General features: G+C 51.5%; 1 protein-coding gene across 1 annotated transcript; it reads left to right on the top strand.

Annotated features, from left to right (window-relative positions):
* The first annotated feature begins 49 nt into the window (after positions 1-49).
* Positions 50-13,969, top strand: LOC144720010 (solute carrier family 22 member 7-like). Its single transcript, XM_078596425.1, has 11 exons — positions 50-117; positions 3,459-3,871; positions 3,977-4,080; positions 4,997-5,151; positions 6,348-6,516; positions 7,454-7,577; positions 8,118-8,227; positions 8,956-9,170; positions 10,398-10,506; positions 11,561-11,860; positions 12,760-13,969. Exons 2-11 carry the CDS (start codon positions 3,485-3,487, stop codon positions 12,926-12,928), a joined length of 1,842 nt encoding a protein of 613 aa, XP_078452551.1. The 5' UTR covers positions 50-117; positions 3,459-3,484; the 3' UTR covers positions 12,929-13,969.
* The last annotated feature ends 2,916 nt before the right edge of the window (positions 13,970-16,885 follow it).

Here is a 16,885-nt window from a genome sequence, read left to right as displayed (position 1 = left end):
AGGAGCAGATATGTGGCGGGGGGGGGGGAGACACTGTGAGAGAGAGAGACACACACACAAGCACACTGGGAGACAGGCGAGGAGCAACGCTGGAGTGGAGAGGAGAGCACCGAGCAGGTGAGGGTGGGGGAGTCGTCGCGTTCTCGTGGAGAGTTTCAGTGGCGGCGTCAAAGTTCACCGGTGGCCGAAGAGTCGCCGAATGAGGGTGACCGGTCCAGAGTTGTCCCCTCGTGTTTACTCCGTGCCGATAGAAACCGCGCGCACCCAACGCGGTCGTGTGGCTGACGGGATGAGTAATTGATTGTACGTGGAGGGCCAGGTGTGGTAGGGAGGTGGATTGTTCCGCGAATGCACCGTGGGGAGTACGCGTGCCCGTGATTGTCAGCCCGAACCTCAACATCATCGGTCATCACCAGTAATCACAATACACAAGCAGCATTGATAACTACATTTGCGATTAGAAAGTCACCATAACTCAATCTTCACCATCAACAAGCAGCATTGATAACTACATTTGCGATTAGAAAGTCACCATAACTCAATCTTCACCATCAACAAGCAGCATTGATAACTACATTTGCAATTATAAAGTCACCATAACTCAATCTTCACCATCAACAAGCAGCATTGATAACATTAATAAAGTCACCATAACTCAATCTTCACCATCAACAAGCAGCATTGATAACTACATTTGCAATTATAAAGTCACCATAACTCAATCTTCACCATCAACAAGCAGCATTGATAACTACATTTGCGATTAGAAAGTCACCATAACTCAATCTTCACCATCAACAAGCAGCATTGATAACTACATTTGCGATTAGAAAGTCACCATAACTCAATCTTCACCATCAACAAGCAGCATTGATAACTACATTTGCAATTATAAAGTCACCATAACTCAATCTTCACCATCAACAAGCAGCATTGATAACATTAATAAAGTCACCATAACTCAATCTTCACCATCAACAAGCAGCATTGATAACTACATTTGCAATTATAAAGTCACCATAACTCAATCTTCACCATCAACAAGCAGCATTGATAACTACATTTGCAATTATAAAGTCACCATAACTCAATCTTCACCATCACCCACGTGTGTTTATTTAAAATACACATTTCTACCGCTGGATGCACCTTTCTACCGCTGGATGAAGAAAGGCCTCACCACCACTCATTGTCGATCGTGGTGGATGTTTGACCATACTTCACCACGCTGGTAAGTACGCTTTGGCAAAGCTGTGGAGTGGGGCGCGAGGGTGATTTGGTCATGCCAAGGGCCGGCAACTTGCAGCAGAGCCGCATGCGGCTCTTTAAGGACCGCTTTGTGACGATATTTATTAAGGAACCACTCGGTTGCATTGCGGTTCTTGATATATTGAGGGTTTTTTTACCGAATTCGAGAAAAAAAATGCCTCTTCTTGTTATTTTGGTTGCCGAACACCCCTAGTCGTGGCAATGCCACGGGGCCCGGTTCAGCTGCCGCTTTCCTGTTGACGTTAGCCGTGGCCGGGTATCAAACTTGGGTGGCACATTTCAATGTAACAATACGTGAGATTCACCCCACCTTTACTCAGACCATTCCTCCTCCTCGCCCGCTTTGATAGATCTCGTTTACATTTCCAACTGATCGCCCCGCACTCGCTGTGTACCAAGTCAACGTTTACAGAATTAATAGAAGATAACAGCTGCCTCGGCCCTGGTCTGTTGTGCGCCGACCCGCGCGCTAGAGTCTAACACCCCATGCTCCACATCACCACTGCATGGTGGCTCCTTTTCTCGTGTAATGACGCCAAAAAAAGATTGGCAACCCAACAGGTCGCGCAGCAGAAACGTGCCCCGAGTGCCCCAATGAAACCCTGGGTCCTCTTCGCATGCGGCACACGCGGTACCGCCGGCCCAGCCTGCCGCCACGTGTTTATTGGTTGATGACACTGGTCAACAAAAAAAACCCAATTTTTTCTGGCCTGGACTTTTGCAGCTGTTTTAGACTAATTTCAGGGTGCTGATTCCAAATCTGATCTCAGATTTGCTCTATCACATCTCATTTTATGCTATCGGCATACCCCATTTTCATTGATTTTATCCGAAATTAACTCTGTCACTTATGATTGCAAGTTGTTGCGAGTCAGTGACTGCTTTAGTGTTAAAATATGTTGCTGTATTTTTAGGATAGTGTGTTTATAATATCATTTTATGTAGATATCCACATTTATTTAATGTTTTTCTTCTGCAGTTTTTATTGAAAATGCAATATTTGATATCTCCAAAATTACCTTACAACCGTTGGAATACCTTATGCCAGAAAAAGTGTGTTGACCAGTGTGATCTTTCCTTGTGCCGTGTGGTTTTGTTCGCACAATGTCCGACGTTTCCGCTCCACGTGCTCGGAGCTTCCGAACAGTCTGTCCGTGACAAACTGTAGAAGTCAATAATATTCGACGAATCAATTTGTCATGACGAAGCCGACGGAACTTGTATGTAGCAGCTACCTATGGGAAACTCAATAATATGTTTCGGTTAGTTTCTGCATTGGGACGTTTGGTCGATTGTGCTCTATGAATGATCTTTTAATGGGCTATATATTTTTTTAGTTAATCAGTCATCATCCATGAAGAATCCACTGCGAGATGATGGCCTCCCTCCCCAAGCCGTCGGCACCTCCCACGATCCTCCGACTTAACGATCCACCCAGACACTAATTCTTTGTGCGTTGGGTCACAAATAATCAGAATGTTTAATGAGTGATTAAAATCCAACAATAATTTATACGACAAAGCCACCACAACCCAATGCATTAAACATTAACTCAGCTGGCGCTTGCAGTAATGAGTTGTGTATCGGGTCAATCTGACTAAAACACACCGTACTGAATATCAAGAACAGCAACAATTTCGTTTTCTAAACAAAGGTAAAAGTATGCGAGACATGAACACACCCCGGTGGCCTTTATTGTGGGGGGCCACATAATCAGCAGCCACGACCTATCCACTGCTAGATGAAGGCCTCGCCCCCACGACATCAGCACTTCACACAGGTCGCCCTGAGACACCACAGATCCATCTCGCTCCTCCTGCATTACGAGCTGATCTCGCCAATCCGTTTCCGAGGTGGTCGTTCGTTCTATCGGGCGTGTTCCGTGCTTTGGCTGCCACTCTGTCACCAGAGCCATCTGCCACCATCTCTTACAGCCAGCCACGTGTCGTGTGATAGAGGCTATGCTGCACGTGGCCTGTAATCCGGCACTGGAGGCAGCTCGGGTTTAGTGGGTTATAGCACAAATGCTGCGAAACCCCATTCCAGTGGGCATTGAGGTGCCATCCCATCGCTTGCCAGGACCCAATAAAGCAAACGTGTAGACACGCCACCTGTCCCGTCTGTAGGGGATAGAGTGTTTCCCCCTCGCACGGGTGTTTTTTTTTTCTCTCCGGGTGCTCCGGTGTCAGGCGAACGAGAGCCAACTTCGATCGCCATGAACTTCGAAGAGGCTCTGAGCGCCGCGGGGGGGTTCAGCCGCTTCCAGCTGTGGCTCACGGTCCTCCTCCTCGTGCCGCGCCTCGTGCTGCCCTGGCACCTGATGGTCTACAACTTCATCGGCGCTACGCCGCACCACCGCTGCCGCCACCCCAACTCTCCGACCGCCGCGTCGCTGGATAACGGCAGCGGCCCGGCGGCGACGTGGGGCGGGCAGCCCGCTTGGCGAGACGATGACGAGCAGGGCCTGAGCGCTTGCAGCCTCCGCGAGGCCGCGGGGACGAACGCTTCTGGGAGCCCGTGGCGCAATTCGAGCGAGGCGGTGCCCTGTCCTTCCGGGTGGGAGTACGACCGCCGGCAGTTCACGGAGACCGTGGTGACGCAGGTAACGTGCACGGGCGGCGCGCGTCTGCGCTTGGAAGCAAGGACTGGCATCAACACACTGTGACACCGCTCCCAACTCCCCTCCCCCACCTCCCTTTTCCCACAGTGGGACCTGGTTTGTGAGCACAAGGCGCTGAACCACCTCTCCCTGACCCTCTTCATGGCCGGGGTCATGCTGGGGTCCTTGGTCTTCGGGTATCTCTCCGACAGGTACCGCGATCCAGCGCACCACCGTCGCACATCCCCAAACAAGTGCCCGCTAACGGAGCGCGGCGCGCCAGGTGGGTCGCGTGGCGATGGCACCGCTCAAAATATCTGCACAGATGGGCTCGTGGGAGAGTTTCACTGATCTCGTCTTGATCGTTCAACCCCTTGCTCCAAAACTCCACACTTCACGCCATCGGGGCGGTGGCAAATGTTATTGGTGGTGTCTTTTTTGTTTTGTTTAAATGAATTACGTTAAACAATTTACAGCACCCCCCCCCCCAAATCCGTTGATGGGTGAAGGCCTTCCCGTGCCGTTTCAGTCGTCGTGGGAGTCGTTCGAGCGTTCTGAACGTTATCATGAACAATTGGCCACTGTGGGCTGGTAAAGGTGAGCGAAGACTCGGGACCGATTCAGATATCACTCCACCATTGTTAGCCGTGGCCGGGAGTCGAACTCTGCCTGATTTGCTACTTCCAAATTTTGACTTGAAACTTTCGTGACTGCAGGAATTCATATTCTTGGTTCTTTCGGTAAAGTCACGTAGATAGAAAACAAAATAATAAAATAATTTATTTAATAAATATATATAATTACAAAATTTTAAATAATAAGGGCAAATAAAACCACGATAAAAATATAAATTGTTAAATAAAATTAAAAATACAATTTTATTGAAAATAATAAAAGCAAAAAACCCACGACGTTTCGATTGCAACACAAGCGGCCTTCATCATCATGCTACGTCCAATCTGCCAAGTGGAGGGGATGATACCCCCCCTCCCTCCCCCTCTTTTTGCCCCCCCAACCCGCCCCCCCCGCCTAACCACCCTCGTGGCGTCACCTCTGGACTTAGTCTCCCGAGTTTCTCCTTCGAGTGACGCTGACTTCTCCCCGCTCGGGCCGTGGCGGCGGCGGCAGGTACGGCCGCAGGAACGCGCTGCTCGCTTCCTACGTCCTCAACGCGGTGACGGGGACGGCGGCCACGTGGGCGCCGACCTTCAGCTCCTTCACGGCCATGCGCTTCCTCCTGGGGGTGTCTCTGTCCGGCATCATCGTCAACACCCTGTCGCTCAGTGTGTGGTTCACACCATCGTCTCCCTCGCCGCGCCACCAGCACCGGCATCGCTATCAACACGAGACCCACCAGCAACACCATAGAGCGCTGTCACCACCACCACTACCACCATCAATTTTGACACCACCACCACCACAACAACCACTACTATCCACATCGACACTATCACGACGACCGACATTGACACGTGACTGGACCAGCAGCACCACCACCATCACCACGACCGACATTGACACGTGGCTGGACCAGCAGCACCGCCACCATCACCACGACCGACATTGACACGTGGCTGGACCAGCAGCACCGCCACCATCACCACGACCGACATTGACACGTGGCTGGACCAGCAGCACCGCCACCATCACCACGACCAACATTGACACGTGGCTGGACCAGCAGCACCGCCACCATCACCACGACCAACATTGACACGTGGCTGGACCAGCAGCACCGCCACCATCACCACGACCGACATTGACACGTGTCTGGACCAGCAGCACCGCCACCATCACCACGACCAACATTGACACGTGGCTGGACCAGCAGCACCGCCACCATCACCACGACCAACATTGACACGTGGCTGGACCAGCAGCACCGCCACCATCACCACGACCGACATTGACACGTGTCTGGACCAGCAGCACCGCCACCATCACCACGACCAACATTGACACGTGGCTGGACCAGCAGCACCGCCACCATCACCACGACCGACATTGACACGTGTCTGGACCAGCAGCACCGCCACCATCACCACGACCGACATTGACACGTGGCTGGACCAGCAGCACCGCCACCATCACCACGACCGACATTGACACGTGGCTGGACCAGCAGCACCGCCACCATCACCACGACCGACATTGACACGTGGCTGGACCAGCAGCACCGCCACCATCACCACGACCGACATTGACACGTGGCTGGACCAGCAGCACCGCCACCATCACCACGACCAACATTGACACGTGGCTGGACCAGCAGCACCGCCACCATCACCACGACCGACATTGACACGTGGCTGGACCAGCAGCACCGCCACCATCACCACGACCGACATTGACACGTGGCTGGACCAGCAGCACCGCCACCATCACCACGACCAACATTGGCACCCACCACCACCAGCAGCAGCACGAATGCGTAGTTGGTGTGAGCGTCTCGGAGCGTGCGCCGCCGCTGTGCGTGTAGGCGTCGAGTGGCTGGACCAGGGGCACCGCACGTTCGCGGGGACGTCGGGCGGCTTCGCGTGGAGCACGGGGAACATGACGCTGGGGCTGCTCGCCTACCTCCTGCGGGGCTGGCAGGAGCTGCAGCTCGTGGTCACGTCACCCATTTACTTCTGCATCCTCACCTGGTGGTGAGCGCCGAGGTTGGGGAGGGGCTGGAGGTGGTGGGGGTGAGCAGCCGCGAGGAGGGTGGACTTGCTCGACCCTCGGTCGGAGATGGGGCCAAGTGGTTGCGCGTTTTCCGCTCTCTGGCAGAGGTTTGCGGTTCGCACCCAGCGACCGCCCTGGTTAATACTGCGGGTTATTTAACAATTTAAAACAAAGTCTGTTTCACAGTGGACGTTAAAAATCCCGTGACATTCAAAAAAGGTGTAAGCCTTGTGTACTGGCATCGCGGTTGTCCACATTCGTCTTTTTCAAATAAATGACTTCGTAAATTACCGACAATAGTTGGATGAGGCCACATCGCAGCATCGCTGTCTTCTGTAACACTACTGCAGACGATATTGCGGTACTCATCTGTGAAACAGCACCTTCGTGATAGCCTTGCGCAATGATGATAATAATACTGCGAATACCAAGAGTACTGATTTAATTAATTTGAGTCGATGCGTCCAGGCACAAGACGAGAGGGGGTGAAAGATCGTCGCGAAATTTGATCAAATGTTTCGACATTTTATCAAGAATTGTATTGCCATGATACACATCCGCCCATCTTCCGCTATTTCTCTCCCCCACACAAAACGATCTGAACCGGTCCTGGGCCTCCCCTATGTCGACTCAGCCTCAAATTAGTACCTGGTGCGGTGTGTAAACATCGCCACTAGGGAAACAAACGCGGCTGGGCGCGGTGCTGGCCATCCACCCCCTCGTGTACCATGCCGGCCTTCATAGATGCTCGCTAACAGCACTTGCCTCAACAGTCTGTAAAGGCTATAGGGGGGATCTTTGTCTTTGTGCACGACTCCTGTGTCGCATCTTCTCCCCGCCAACCGCCCTAACCACCATCTCGTCTCTCCTTTCACCTCCTCCCACCTCCTCCCACCTCCTCCCACCTTCCCGGGATAGGTTTATCCCCGAGTCTCCTAGGTGGTTGCTCGTCAGGGGCCGGGCGAGAGAGGCACATCGCAACCTGAGCCTCTGTGCGCGCATCAACGGGCGGACCAAGTTTGGGAGCGAGGTCACCGTGGAGGTACGTGGTGCAACTCCAAATATACAGGCGTCAGGGTCGAACCCACGACCTCCAGTATCACTGCCTTCACACAAGCATGTTCGTCTCTGGTGGCGATTGGCATTGTTTTCAAGGGATTGACCTTGTGCGTGGCAATGGCTTGGGGTGGCCTTCATCCAGCAGTGTATGTACGTTGAACTTCTTTCGCACCGTACGTAGCCAACCACGCTAATTGGAGGTACGGGAGAAGGACACGTCTGAGTGGGCGTGCCATTGCATGTGTGTGTGTGTGTGTCAGTGTATCTGTGTGCACAGTGTGAGTCAATCTGCGTCGGTGTAACCGTGTGTGCACGTGTGTGTGTTTGTACGATATCAGCGTACCCGTATGTTAGCGTGCGAGGCTGCGCTTGTTCGCGAGTGTGCCGCCGGATTGACCGTGGCTGCTGATGACAAATCGTCATAAAAAATTTCCGTCACCACCACCACCACCGTGCTGATCATGAGTTGGTCCGGGGTGGCTCACGACGTTGCCTGCGGCAACCCCCCCTCCCCCACCCCCAGGCCCTGCAGGACGCGGTAGAGAAGGAACGCACGACGCAGAACAGCACCTTCCTGCACCTGTTCCGCACCCCTCGCATGCGCAAGCACACCCTGGCCGCGGGCGTCGTGTGGTGCGTGTGGGGCACGCGCGAGGAGTGCGTGCACGGGGGTAAAGCCACACCACACCTCGGTAAAGCAACGACGCGACTGGGTAAAGCCACACCACAACTGGGTAAAGCCACGACGCGACTGGGTAAAGCCACACCACAACTGGGTAAAGCCACGACGCGACTGGGTAAAGCCACACCACAACTGGGTAAAGCTACTCCACAACTGGGTAAAGCCACACCACAACTGGGTAAAGCCACACCACAACTGGGTAAAGCCACTCCACAACTGGGTAAAGCCACACCACAACTGGGTAAAGCTACACCGCAACTGGGTAAAGCCACACGACAACTGGATGTACGTGCACGTTGAACTTCCTTCGCACCGTACGTAGCCAACCGTGCAAATCGGAGGTGCGGGGGAAGGACAACCTCAGCACTGATGAACACCAACAATGACCCTTGCCAATTTATACGGATGAAAGATTTGCTGAGTTGACCGTTTGGCTGACCTGACAACATGGCAGTGGAGGAGGGCATGTGGAAAGTGGAGGATGGAGATGGAGGGGGGGGGGGGGGAGTGTGTTTTCAGTTCATAACCTTTTTTTATAATGAGCAGGGAAAGTTTCTTGTTAGAGTTTTTTCCCTATTATCCACGGGTGTTGCCCGGCGCCAAATGTTCGACGGGGCCGCCCCTGTGGCCACCGTCGTCGCGGTAAAAACTGCGCGCACCTTCTTGACCCGGCACGCAGGTTCTGCACGACGCTCACCTACTACGGCATCAGCCTGAACGTGTCGGGCGTGGGGCTCGACATGTACACGACGCAGTTTGTGTTCGGCGCCATCGAGGTGCCGGCCAAGATCATCATCTATGTGCTGCTGGAGCGAATCGGGAGGCGGCCGTGCCAGGTGGGCACGATGCTCGCCACGGGGGCCCTGCTTGCGATCAGCATCTCCGTCCCCGCGGGTAAGCCGCACGACCACTGCCGCTCGATCGTCCAGCGCTTGATTTCAACCGGCCCCTGTTTGCGGTTTAATTGATGCGGCACCCATGCTCCAGGACCCTCGAGTTACCGATCAAGCCCCTGATCCAAGCCACCGATCCAGTTCAAGGATCCAGAACCCTGGCACCAGGCACTTGCGTTAGCTCCTGATCCAGCTCCTAATCCAATTCAAGGAGCCAGAATCATTGGATTTAGATATGTAATGATGCAGAACGTTTGCACCAGACACTCGAGTTAGCACCTTAATCGACGGCTGGTCCAGTATTTGAACCAGCCTCCTGTATGTTGAACTTCTTTCACACCATACATAGCCAACCATGCTCATCGGAGGTGTGGGGGAAGGACAACCAACGAAACGCAAAGCGGTTATAAAGAAATTAGTTTTTAATCTAAATTTAAAAGTGCATAGCTCCAGTGGCTTCCTAATATCATAAGGAATTAGGAAGACACTGGAGCTCCTGACCAGGCCCCTTGGTCCAGCCCCCACATCAGCCCTGGATCATCCAGCCCCTGATCCAGCCACTGGTGCAGCCCTTTCATCCAACGCCGAATCGGCCCCAGACCAAGTTCTTGATCCAAAGTCTCTTGTCCCTCCCAGCCCCAGACCAAGTTGTTGATCCAATCCCTGCACCTGGCGCGCCAGGCTGTCTCTCCGTGCGACTCATACTGCGTTATCCCCCTAGAAGTCCGATCACTGTATGGCTGATGCTCTTCTAATGTAAGGTTTTACGTGGCAGTTAAAATACGGATGCTGCTGCTGCTGATGATTATGATGGGGAAGCTGTTGATTCTGCGGATGAACATGTGGACTAGGCTGCTTGCTAACCAGAATGACGGTGATGATGCTGCTGATCGTGATGAGTGTACTGCTGCTGTTGCTGCTGATGTCACTGCAGATGGGAATGAGGATGCTTCTTGCTTTGACCAGTGCTGCTGCTGATGATGCTGCTCCGTCTTATGCTTCTGCTGACACGTCTGATGGGAATGCTGCTGCTTTGGCTGCTAATGATGCTGTAACTGATAATGATGCTTCTGATGATGATGATTATAATGCTGCAGGTGATTGATGATCGTAAACAATGCAATTCTTGACCAACTATTGGTTGCCGTTGGACCAACGTTGATCATCCAACGTTGGCCCAAAGTCGCACGTTGACTGTGGGCCCCACGTGTGGCCTTGCGTCCTCCAGAGCTGTCACTGCTGAAGAGCGTAGCGGCCATCGCAGGGAAGGGCACGGCGGAGGCGGCCTTCACCACGGCGTATCTGCACGCCGCGGAGATATTCCCCACTTCCCTGCGGTGCTATGCCACCAAAACGAACAAACGCCATGAGCAAACAACAACACCACCACCACCACCACCACTATCCCGACCACCACTCGTAACCAGGACATACCTGTCAACCCCCTTAACCAGTGCCTACCTTATTACAGACCAATTCAGACCTTATTGGTCACCCCGTGCCCCTTATAGATGTCAAAGTTCATCCCACAAAGTCCCATCACAAGGGAGAAACACAAAGAGGCAAAATATTTTTGCCCGCATTTCAACGGCTGTACGCCGTATGGACCTAAAAACTCAATTTCCCTGCACCAGACTACGGGGTAAACCGTATGGGTTGACACGGTACGCAACACCAACAACAAGTGCCATTCACCACTAAGTGCCGGTGACGTCCCCACGGCGCTTGTGCCAGGCTAGGCCACGTGAAGTGTCGAACTCCCAACGACACAACCAACACCACCACCATCATCAGAACCACCACTAGCAACGACACAACCAACACCACCACCATCATCAGAACCACCACTAGCAACGACACAACCAACACCACCACCATCATCAAAACCACCACTAGCAACGACACAACCAACACCACCACCATCATCAAAACCACCACTAGCAACGACACAACCAACATCACCACCATCATCAAAACCACCACTAGCAACGACACAACCAACACCACCATCATCATCAAAACAACCACTAGCAACGACACAACCAACATCACCACCATCATCAAAACAACCACTAGCAACGACACAACCAACATCACCACCATCATCAAAACCACCACTAGCAACGACACAACCAACACCACCACCATCATCAAAACCACCACTAGCAACGACACAACCAACATCACCACCATCATCAAAACCACCACTAGCAACGACACAACCAACACCACCACCATCATCAAAACCACCACTAGCAACGACACAACCAACATCACCACCATCATCAGAACCACCACTAGCAACAACACAACCACCATCATCAGAACCACCACCACCATGACAACCCTCATTCTCTGTATCTTGTCCCTCTCGTGCCCCACCACCGACAGACAAAACGGCCTGGGCTACGTCTGCACCATGGCTCGCCTGGGCGGCACCATGGCCCCCCTGGCGGCGCTCCTCGCCGACGCGTGGCCCTCGCTGCCGGGCCTCCTGTACGGCGCCGTGGCCTTCGCCGGAGGCCTCGCGGCTCTGCTGCTGCCCGAGACGAGGGGCGCGGAACTCCCGGAGACTCTGAGCGACGTGGAGAGCGACGCGAGGTGGCCCCGTGGCACGGACGGCCGCGGTGGCCGCGGGGGTCATGGGGGAGGCGGCGCACGCGACGGGATGGACTTGGGGGGCGATGCAAGGTCAGCGCGGCAGGCTTTTTGTTTTCATCCAAAGATCACTTTCCCATTGTCATCACCACCACCAGCACCACCGTGTTTTTCAACATCGCCGTCATTGTCTTCGTTGTCGCCCTCGTCGTAATCGTCATCGTCTGTTGGTGTCGCAGTCATCATCGTTATTGTCATCTTCATCAGCCATCGTCATTGTCACGCTCATTATCCTCATCATCGTCATCATTGTCATCATCATCATTGTTGTTCATCATCATCGTCATAATCATCATTGTTGTGCACGTCATCGTCACATCATTGTCACGTCGTCATAATCATCGCTGCAATAATTGACATTGTTGGAAGCACGCCTGTCGTTGTAATTGTCATCAACAACGTCGTCGTTGTTGATGACAATTATCGCCACCACTATTGCCGTCACCAACACCGGCATTATCGTTGTCACAGTCCATTGTCGCCATCGTCGCCATCCTCATCGCCATCGTCATGGGGCTGGAGTACCGACGCGCGCCCGCGATGTCGCACTCTGGGAGGCAAAGGGTTGGTGGATCACCCACACATCCGTGGAATTCTCAAGCGGACTTGTCTGGGTGGTAGCCAGCATATTAACCGCTCTCACCGATTGTAAAGGTGGACATTGGCAAAGGAAACGGAACCAAAACTGAAAGGTGCGCACAATTAGGAATGCGCGGATCAGAAAACAAATGCAATTTGGAGACGCTTTGACTGTTAAGAAAGGTGGCTTGGTCAGTGTTAGTGTTGATGATGATGGTGGTGGTGACGCTACTGATAATGATGATATCGATGCTGCTGCTGCTGCTGATGATGATGATGATAGTGCACTGAGTCGACTCTGGCTGACGTCTTTCTCCGCCCCCCACTCCTCTACCTCCCTGCCCCTGATGCAGACCGGCAGGGCCCCCTAAGGAGGACCAGGTCAGCTTGCAGGACCTGACCCCAACCGAGCCAGGGCAGCAGGACCACTGGGACGGAACATCTGCAAGCGCAGATGTTGGGCGTCATCGTCGTTTGGACGAGAACCACTCCACAGACACGGAGCGCAGCGTGCGCCTCTAATGTCTGGCGGCGGAGGAAGTCAGCCACTCTCATCGGTGCTGGGAGCCCTGGCTTGCAGGCTCGCTGGTGGGGCAGTGTTTGCAGGGCTGCGACCCGTCTTCTTGTTGGATCTTTAACGCGCCGGTGTCGTTCTTCAACATATTCTTTGGGACTTTCGGTAGAGTCACGTAGATAGGTTCAAAGAAAAGAACAATCGCAACACAAGCGTTGCGATTGAAACGTCGTGGTTTTTTGTTATTTTCTTTGAACCTATCTACGTGACTTTACCGAAAGACCCAAATAATATGAATTCCTGCAGTCACGAAAGCTTTAAGTCAATATTCTTCAACATCTTGACCTGCTTGCATGCAGCAAGTCTGCCTGCGCCTGACAAAACTGTCGGATGCTCCTTTTTATTATTTTTACACCCGTGCTATGACCAACGTGTTTTATGTTTTACGCGGGGCCTTCTCCGGTCACTCCGGTCGATACGAAAAGTGATTGCTCATCGGTCACGTTGCTCTGCGTTGAGGCGCGGATCGCTTCCCCCGGGGAACCACGGCGTGCGATTTCCGAACCAACCGCCCCGTCACCCTCCTTACCCTTCACCAAGCTGCACTGCCCAGCGTGGTTAAGCGCTCGCACACAACGAGGGAGCTCTTCATCTGGTGGTCGATTAAATATATAACCAGAAAGGCTGAACCTTGACAAATCGCAAAGGCAAAATGCAGCCGAGCCGAAGTAGCAGCACCTGCGCGGGCCCTGCAATGGTGCTACTTCCAACGGTCTAAAAATTCACGTTTCTCAATAATATATACAGCTGTGTGAAAATGAACGTAGTGTTACTACTATAATGAGCCAAGAATGTTTGTGTGTAACGCGCGTGACGTCACTCCACATGCCCCCCCCCACCCCCCCGTCATTAATATTCATGAGCGGGTGGATTTTTACACTGGCGCAGAAGGTCGAACGGAAAGACATTTTTATTTTCGCAAATTCGCTTTAAGTTTGACGTTTCTTCTTTGAAAGTAAATGTAATAAATAATTCTACGCAGCACCAAAGTGGATTTGGTGTCGATGTATTTCTTCAGCATATTCTTTGGTTCTTTCGGTAAAGTCACGTAGATAGAAAAATAATAAAAAATAAAGTAACTAAAATTTAAAAAAACATTTTACTTAACTTTTGTGACTGCAAGAATTCATATTCTTTGGTTCTTTCGGTAAAGTCATGTAGATAGAAAAAAATTAAACAAAAAACACTAATGTAGACTCAGCCTGGTTCTTAATCCTGGTTCTTAATCGGAGTGAGTGTGCTGGCACTCACCGAGGTTAAGAACCAGGCTACAGTCTACATTATAGACTGCCAGTACACTCACCCAGATTAATAACCATTGCTACAGTCTACATTATAGACTGCAGGACACTCACTCCGATTAAAAACCAGCCTACAGTGTAAATTAGTGGTTTTTTTTGTCGTTTTTCTTTTTCACTTTATATTTTATTATTTGTCTATCTACGTGACTTTACCGAAAGAACCAAATAATATTATTTGCTGCAGTCACGAAAGTTTTAAGTCAAAATTTCTTCAGCACTTGAGACAAAAGGTTAGTCTAATGTATGCTTCTACATTATGGTCAAATTGACATTTCTCGGTGATTTTCCAGATATTGTATCGATTTCCAATTTATTTCAACCCCAGCGACTGAAAGCAGAAGAGAATATAAAGTATGAGAGCAGTGATTTTGAACAAATTGAAGGTCAGTTATATACAGTGCTACAGTGACATGAAGTGAGGTGTTTTATGATGTAGTTTTGTGCAAGAATCACTGCCATTAAATTTACACAATATACAATTATACTCTGCTCAATTTTTTCGTAAATATTGCAGCTTCCGTCCGAGGACGGGCAGACAAGCTAGTTGTATTCAGAGTTGGGAGATTCAATTGTTTAAGTTTAACGATTATTATCGGTTCAATTACTCGACTAATCGAATGACACACAAATAGTTGGTGTGGGGGGGAAGTATCATCTCTGTTCGCACATGTGCCGCTGGACGGGAGGTGATGGGGATGCCTTGGTGACATCATCGACTGATTGACAACATCGGCATGAACGGCGTCATGTTGGAAGTGCCTTGTAGGGAGTTTCTCGCCATCAGGAAAGGCACGATGCAGTGGTGGATGCCATTTTTTTCATAAAGGAGGTCCAGGCCATTATAAATCACAACAAAGTAGTCGGTTACAAACGCTGGTCGATTCGTTGCCTTAGTTTGCCAGTCGTTTCAGCTCTAAACATATCCAACGCTCAAGGTTTTGCGTTGGAATTGAAGATTTGCAGAAAGGAACCACGAGAGGGCAGCAAAATATTTCGGCTGCTTCAACTCGACATCCAGAGACGTCATATTCAGAGCCTTGGCATCCAGACACTTGGCATCCAGACACTTAATATCCAGACTTGACATCCAGACAATTGACACCCACTCACCCAGAGCACTTGGCATCCAGACACTTGGCATCCAGACACTTAATATCCAGACTTGACATCCAGACAATTGACACCCACTCACCCAGAGCACTTGGCATCCAGACACTTGGCATCCAGACACTTAATATCCAGACTTGACAGCCAGACAATTGACACCCACTCACCCAGAGCACTTGGCATCCAGACACTTGGCATCCAGAGACTTAATATCCAGACTTGACATCCAGACAATTGACACCCACTCACCCAGAGCACTTGGCATCCAGACACTTGGCATCCAGACACTTAATATCCAGACTTGACATCCAGACAATTGACACCCACTCACCCAGAGCACTTGGCATCCAGACACTTGGCATCCAGACACTTAATATCCAGACTTGACATCCAGACAATTGACACCCACTCACCCAGAGCACTTGGCATCCAGACACTTGGCATCCAGACACTTAATATCCAGACTTGACAGCCAGACAATTGACACCCACTCACCCAGAGCACTTGGCATCCAGACATTTGACATCCAGACTTAATATCCAGAGACTTGACATCCAGAGATGGCTGTGGTGGACTCGGGCCGTGAGTGAATGATTAAAGGAAATTCGAATGTATGTTCAACTTCTTTCGCACCGTACGTAGCCAGCCGTGCTAATCTGTGGTGCGAGAATGATTTGTTCGAAGGGATTGAAAGCGGACATTTTCCACAGACGAGTCTGTACCTCCGATTAGTACGGTTGAGCTACGTATGGCGCAAAAGAAGTTCAACATGCACTTTTTTTTTATCCACGGCAGCGCAAATTAACTTGTGTATGCCGTTATTTTAAGGATGTCCTAGTCGGGGCAAATGACTTTTGGGGTGGGGGTCTGACTGGGTATTGTTGACCCACCTGGAGAATTGTGGCGTGGGAGGTAGGCAGTCGCACATCACCCATAATTAAGGGAGTCGATCCCACTTGATAATTTTGCATGCGTGGATAATTAAAGGCCCTGGGTGACTAGTTAATAATGCCAGTCGGGCGAGAGATGGCAGTAAAAGCTGAGCTCGATTAGTCTCGACTGGGCTAGAGAAGAGTCCATGGGAGGGGGGGGGGGTCGTCTATTACCGCAGGAGGCTAATGCTTGTGATGTAAGTACTATGCCATTATCGTTAGCAATTATAAGTAGGGAATCACGGTAGCAGTATTGCGCAGTGCTCTTCCGCATATCAATCATTCATCACATTAATTTATGGACAGTATTACTGGTAGGAACCTCCTGGTTACACCAGCCCACAGGGGATTATTGTGTCCGTCTGTCGTGCAGGGAGGGGCTGGGTGAGGGGTGGGGCTGGGAGGGGCTGGGTGGGGAGGGGCTGGTCACCTCGTGGTGCCCTTATAAAACTCAACGTTTAACCTACTCACGCCGGCTTGTGCCCGCCCTCACAGTCGGGCATATTTGCGGAATACACCACGCCGCCGTTGACCCTGGCCATTGACCGAGCAACCCAACGTTCCT

Source organism: Lampetra planeri, chromosome 7 (genome assembly GCF_965212315.1).
Source record: "Lampetra planeri chromosome 7, kcLamPlan1.2.h2, whole genome shotgun sequence".
NCBI classification, from domain to species: domain Eukaryota; kingdom Metazoa; phylum Chordata; class Hyperoartia; order Petromyzontiformes; family Petromyzontidae; genus Lampetra; species Lampetra planeri.
This window is presented reverse-complemented; position numbering and strand designations above follow the sequence as displayed.

Excerpts from the sequence above, each read along its gene's own strand:
- LOC144720010 (XM_078596425.1), top strand. The coding sequence starts at position 3,485 with ATGAACTTCGAAGAGGCTCTGAGCGCCGCGGGGGGGTTCAGCCGCTTC. Across the intron at positions 3,872-3,976 it reads CGGAGACCGTGGTGACGCAG|TGGGACCTGGTTTGTGAGCA; the intron begins GTAACGTGCACG and ends CTTTTCCCACAG. Across the intron at positions 11,861-12,759 it reads GACTTGGGGGGCGATGCAAG|ACCGGCAGGGCCCCCTAAGG; the intron begins GTCAGCGCGGCA and ends CCCCTGATGCAG.